Genomic DNA, 4,304 nt, shown 5'->3' with positions numbered 1-4,304 from the left:
AGCTCTGCAATTTGAATTCTTGTTTTATAAACAGTACTGTTACAGGAGAGACAAAGTAGTATATTCATTAAACTTTATTTGTTGAAATATGCACACGCCTTTTGATAAGGATGATAGCTTTACGATCACGTTTCAACAGTTTTACCACATATTTTCCTGGTCTGCAAAAATATGCCCTATTAATATATACTTCAATCTCCTTGAATAAATGAACATTATTTTCTTTCGTTGAATCAAGTACAAGATGATTTTCTTCCCTCATTCTTACTTGACATGATTTTTTTTTATATAAATGAATGTTGAACTTGACATTTAGAACAAAATATTACACATATTCCATCCTTTAGGTCTGTGATTGTCAACCTTTCTCCGTACTTTTACCTCCGACTGTGTTGTTCCTCGTCATATGCGCCTTTACTGTTCTTTAATGTTACTTTAATGTTTAATGTAGACGCACAACAAGAAAAGAAAAAGAAAAAATATTTGTAATGATTTGCATGAAAAAAATCTAACCAGGAAAAAAAAATAAATTCTGCAAACTTGGTTTAAGAAAATATTAAACAAAAATGTATAAAAAAAAATGTCAATAGGAAATTCGCAGTCATGTAAAAATTTACTCGCTCTGGTATATTCGGCTTTAGTTGAATATCCCTGCTTTAGGCGAACTGATCTTTGTCTTTGCTTTTGGTCCATAAACGTAAAATTATATAAGCTCTGTCACAAGCAGGACAAAACAGCTGTATTGCTTAGCCTTTTTCATATTGTATAAAATCCTTTGTTTTGAAGAAGAGTCCTGTCGTAAAAAGGAAAACGTATGAATATATTTGCTCTTTCTTGTGTACTCGTACATTATATTTCGCGAGGGCTTAAAAAACATCAAATGGTTGAATGGCCATTCAAAGTAAAATTCCCCGTCTCTATCACATGGGCCGCCCGCCCTGGTTAAATTGTTTCACAAAGTGTGACAGCGTCTGGTCTTCTTCATCACCTGTATTAGGTGCGAGGTGATAGGGACAAATGTTAGGCATGTAAGAGAAAAGGATAATAATGACAGGCAGTTTATATGTTGAAAACGTATAATGCGTGACACAGTGAACAATTATGTCTTACGCAAAGAATATATTGAAGAGGTGGAGTCCCAAGTTTTATTTAATATCACTGTTAACCTACATGCAAACCTCTCTTTGAACACTTAGACTGGAGAAAATATATATGTTCATTACTTAAAAACTCCTGCCAGAAGGCATCTTTCTCGAAAAAAGCAATTGCCATGCCCTGACGGTTGGGTCACCGTCTCCGAAATAGGCATTTCATGTAACTCCATCTCATACCACATAATTACAGGCAGGTGAGAGAAAGACTAATGCAGGATAATTGTGCATAATATGCCCGTAAGCAAGGTTATTTGTCTCATTTTACAATATAGGTCTGTTCTTCAAGGTGTCAAGATATATATGCAAGAGAGCGTGTTCCCAATTTAAGAAATTACTGTAAGAGTCGGAATTACCAGAACGTAGTGTTTTCTCTTTCGTTTACTTGTAGGCGGGTGACAGACAATTACGGGAGGAGGAGGTAATACTGATTGGGCAAATTATTGAAAAGCTGGCATCTTTTTCATACATCGACATAAGACAAGAAGCCAAAATCGATGTTAACATCGGTATCGTGCAAGAATACGTCTATAAGAATGTAAATGGTGCATATGAGTTTTAAGGGAAAACAGAATATTTTCCCTAAATTGCATTATAGATTTTTTTTTTTTTTTTTTTTTGAGAAATGAGGGAGCTACACATGACCTCGTCTCTTTGAGGTAGCATCGGAAGTTTTATTGTGTGCTAATTAGCTACCCGTATATGGGTCGACACGGAGGGGACAGATGATAGCCCTTGGTTGGTAGATAATTACTCATTAAGGCGGAAATACGATAGAGAAACCATCCTCGAACCAGAGTAGATGAAAATATGCGTTAGAATATCTTTTAAAGCTTTTCGGGTATAATAAAACCAGCGTTTTTTTTAATTTTAGTTTGTGATGTAACTGATCTGTTAGTCGTATAGGTACGGCTAATTCTTTAGTGCCGCATCTTCGTGGTGTAGCAGATACAACCCATAGCAGCAATGAGGAGGAGAAAAGCACAGAGGTTCCACTCAGAGAGAGGCGGTGCGGGATGACCTCTCCCAGTACAAACGCGACATTATTGTGCCACTGTGGGGGACCTGCTGCACCTTTCTTACTAACGAATCAGAACAAACGTACCAACAAGAGGCTCATAAAGCAATTCAGGAGCAAGAACTTGAGCTCCGAGAAGAAATTATTCGTACTATCGCTAATTTCGTAAACATAGCAGATAATAAAATCGACAACTCATTGCGTTTGAAATGGCATATCGAATGTGTACCTACGTCTCGTGTGTGTGTGTGTGTGTGTGTGTGTGTGTGTGTGTGTGTGTGTGTGTGTGTGTGTGTGTGTGTGTGTGTGTGTGTGTGTGTGTGTGTGTGTGTGTGTGTGTGTGTGTGTGTGTGTGTGTGTGTGTGTTTGTGTGTTTGTGTGATATGGGGCGGGCGCACAACATCCTTGTGAGAAGGCAAGAGGGAGGGGGCGGGGGTGTTACTCACCAGTAATTAGGAGTGGGGAGGTGGGCTGGAGATAGTGAGGAGATGAGGCTTATCACAAATGTACCTCCTTTTGACCAGTTATCTTAACTAGCAGATTTAATTACTGGAAATCCTCACAATAAAATAAAATAAATATATATGTTCCTTTGTAATAATTATTTACAATATATCAATTTGCCTTGTGCACAAGTAAATTCATTATACAGATGCGTTATAAACGATTAGCAGCGCAAAAGAGAGGACAACGCTCCATAGCCACTTGGTAAAAAAGTAGCTATGCTGGGGAGAGGGAGAGGGTCAGCAAGCAAAAGCCCGTATGTGAAAACAAGTAGACTGGTCTCCCTACCCGCAGTTGTCTATTACCATGCTTAATTATCACATATAATTTATTTTAAAAAAGGTAAGATTTCCCATTGCCAGTTTTTTCCACCCTCTCATATCGAAGGATGAGGGATACATTTCACAGAAGTTACAATTGTGCATATTTTATTTAGCGAGTGTGTGCGTTTCCATTCTTTCAGGAAACATGATAGTATGTTTTACATGTGGTCTGTGGGGAGTATTAGCATTTATAGAGGTTGTGTTATTTCTTGCGAAATAATGGGCTGTTAATAGATAAACTGATGTATAATGTTACGCAACGGGCGGTTCGTTGGGGGGGGGGCTCCTGTTATTGGGAGAGGCTCGGGCAGGCGAGGAGTTTTCGGGGTGGGGGGGGGGGTTATTTGGACATATAGTTCTGGTTGATGACATGAGGTATCTCTAAAATATATATACACCTTAGACTATTTGACTAGTTATTTGATATAGATTACTAAAATCTATCATCATAAATATACGATCGAGTCTATAATCTTTTCATTATCTTCATAAAATGTGTGGTCCACATTTATGACCCCTTTGACTGACATGTTTCATATCTAATGTTACCTACAAGTGATGATACAACAAAGTTATTTTCAATACATTCATTTGTCTGGTGCACAAGTAAGTTAATTTCTCGTATTGTCTTCATGAAGTATGTGATCAAGTTTTATGATCCTTTGATTAAACTATCTGATTTAGCAGATTTAGCACGTGTGTGCGCTTCGCCTATTAGGAATACGATAGTATGTGCAGAGCTATATAAGAGGTTTGTAGATAGTAATAATAGTCACGTAAATAACTCTATGTATGACGTTACGCAACATGAGCATAACTTCCTTGTGAGTGTTTGTGTATTGGGGGTTGGCTCATGTCCGAGTTACCACTACTAATATATATATATATATATATATATATATATATATATATATATATATATATATATATATATATATATACATATATATATATATATCTTTTACCGCTTCACTAACCCCTCTGCCCTTCCTCCTCAGAGACAACGCTACTCTCTGGGACAAATTCCACCTGAGCATATCGCGCGACGAGCTGTACGCTGCCGACGACCCCGCCATCAACAAGCTCCTGGAACAAGTTAAGACGCTACAGATCAATCACATAAGTAAGTTTAACTTCTTCTATCGATGGATTTCATCGTGATTTGTTTGATTTTTTCTTTCGGGGGGGGGAGGGGGGTTATGACGGGTTAATCTAGAGGACATGGAATTTTTAGTAAATGAACAGGAAATGAACTAAAATGGAAGAATAACGTGTAAACTAAATGGAGAAAGTCAATTTTTAAAACGC

General features: G+C 37.5%; 1 protein-coding gene across 1 annotated transcript in view; it reads left to right on the top strand.

Moving 5' to 3' along the window:
- The first annotated feature begins 1,876 nt into the window (after positions 1-1,876).
- LOC119583365 (extracellular serine/threonine protein CG31145-like) overlaps positions 1,877-4,304 on the top strand; it is a 22,897-nt gene continuing 20,469 nt past the window's right edge. Inside the window, exons 1-4 of the mRNA XM_037931836.1 lie at positions 1,877-1,889; positions 2,076-2,317; positions 3,635-3,747; positions 3,977-4,119. Of these exons, the coding sequence (XP_037787764.1) occupies positions 1,877-1,889; positions 2,076-2,317; positions 3,635-3,747; positions 3,977-4,119 (511 nt within the window). The remainder of the gene's footprint in view (positions 1,890-2,075; positions 2,318-3,634; positions 3,748-3,976; positions 4,120-4,304) is intronic.

The sequence above is a fragment of the Penaeus monodon genome, chromosome 17, assembly GCF_015228065.2.
Source record: "Penaeus monodon isolate SGIC_2016 chromosome 17, NSTDA_Pmon_1, whole genome shotgun sequence".
In the NCBI taxonomy this organism is placed as follows: Eukaryota; Metazoa; Arthropoda; class Malacostraca; order Decapoda; family Penaeidae; genus Penaeus; species Penaeus monodon.
This window is presented reverse-complemented; position numbering and strand designations above follow the sequence as displayed.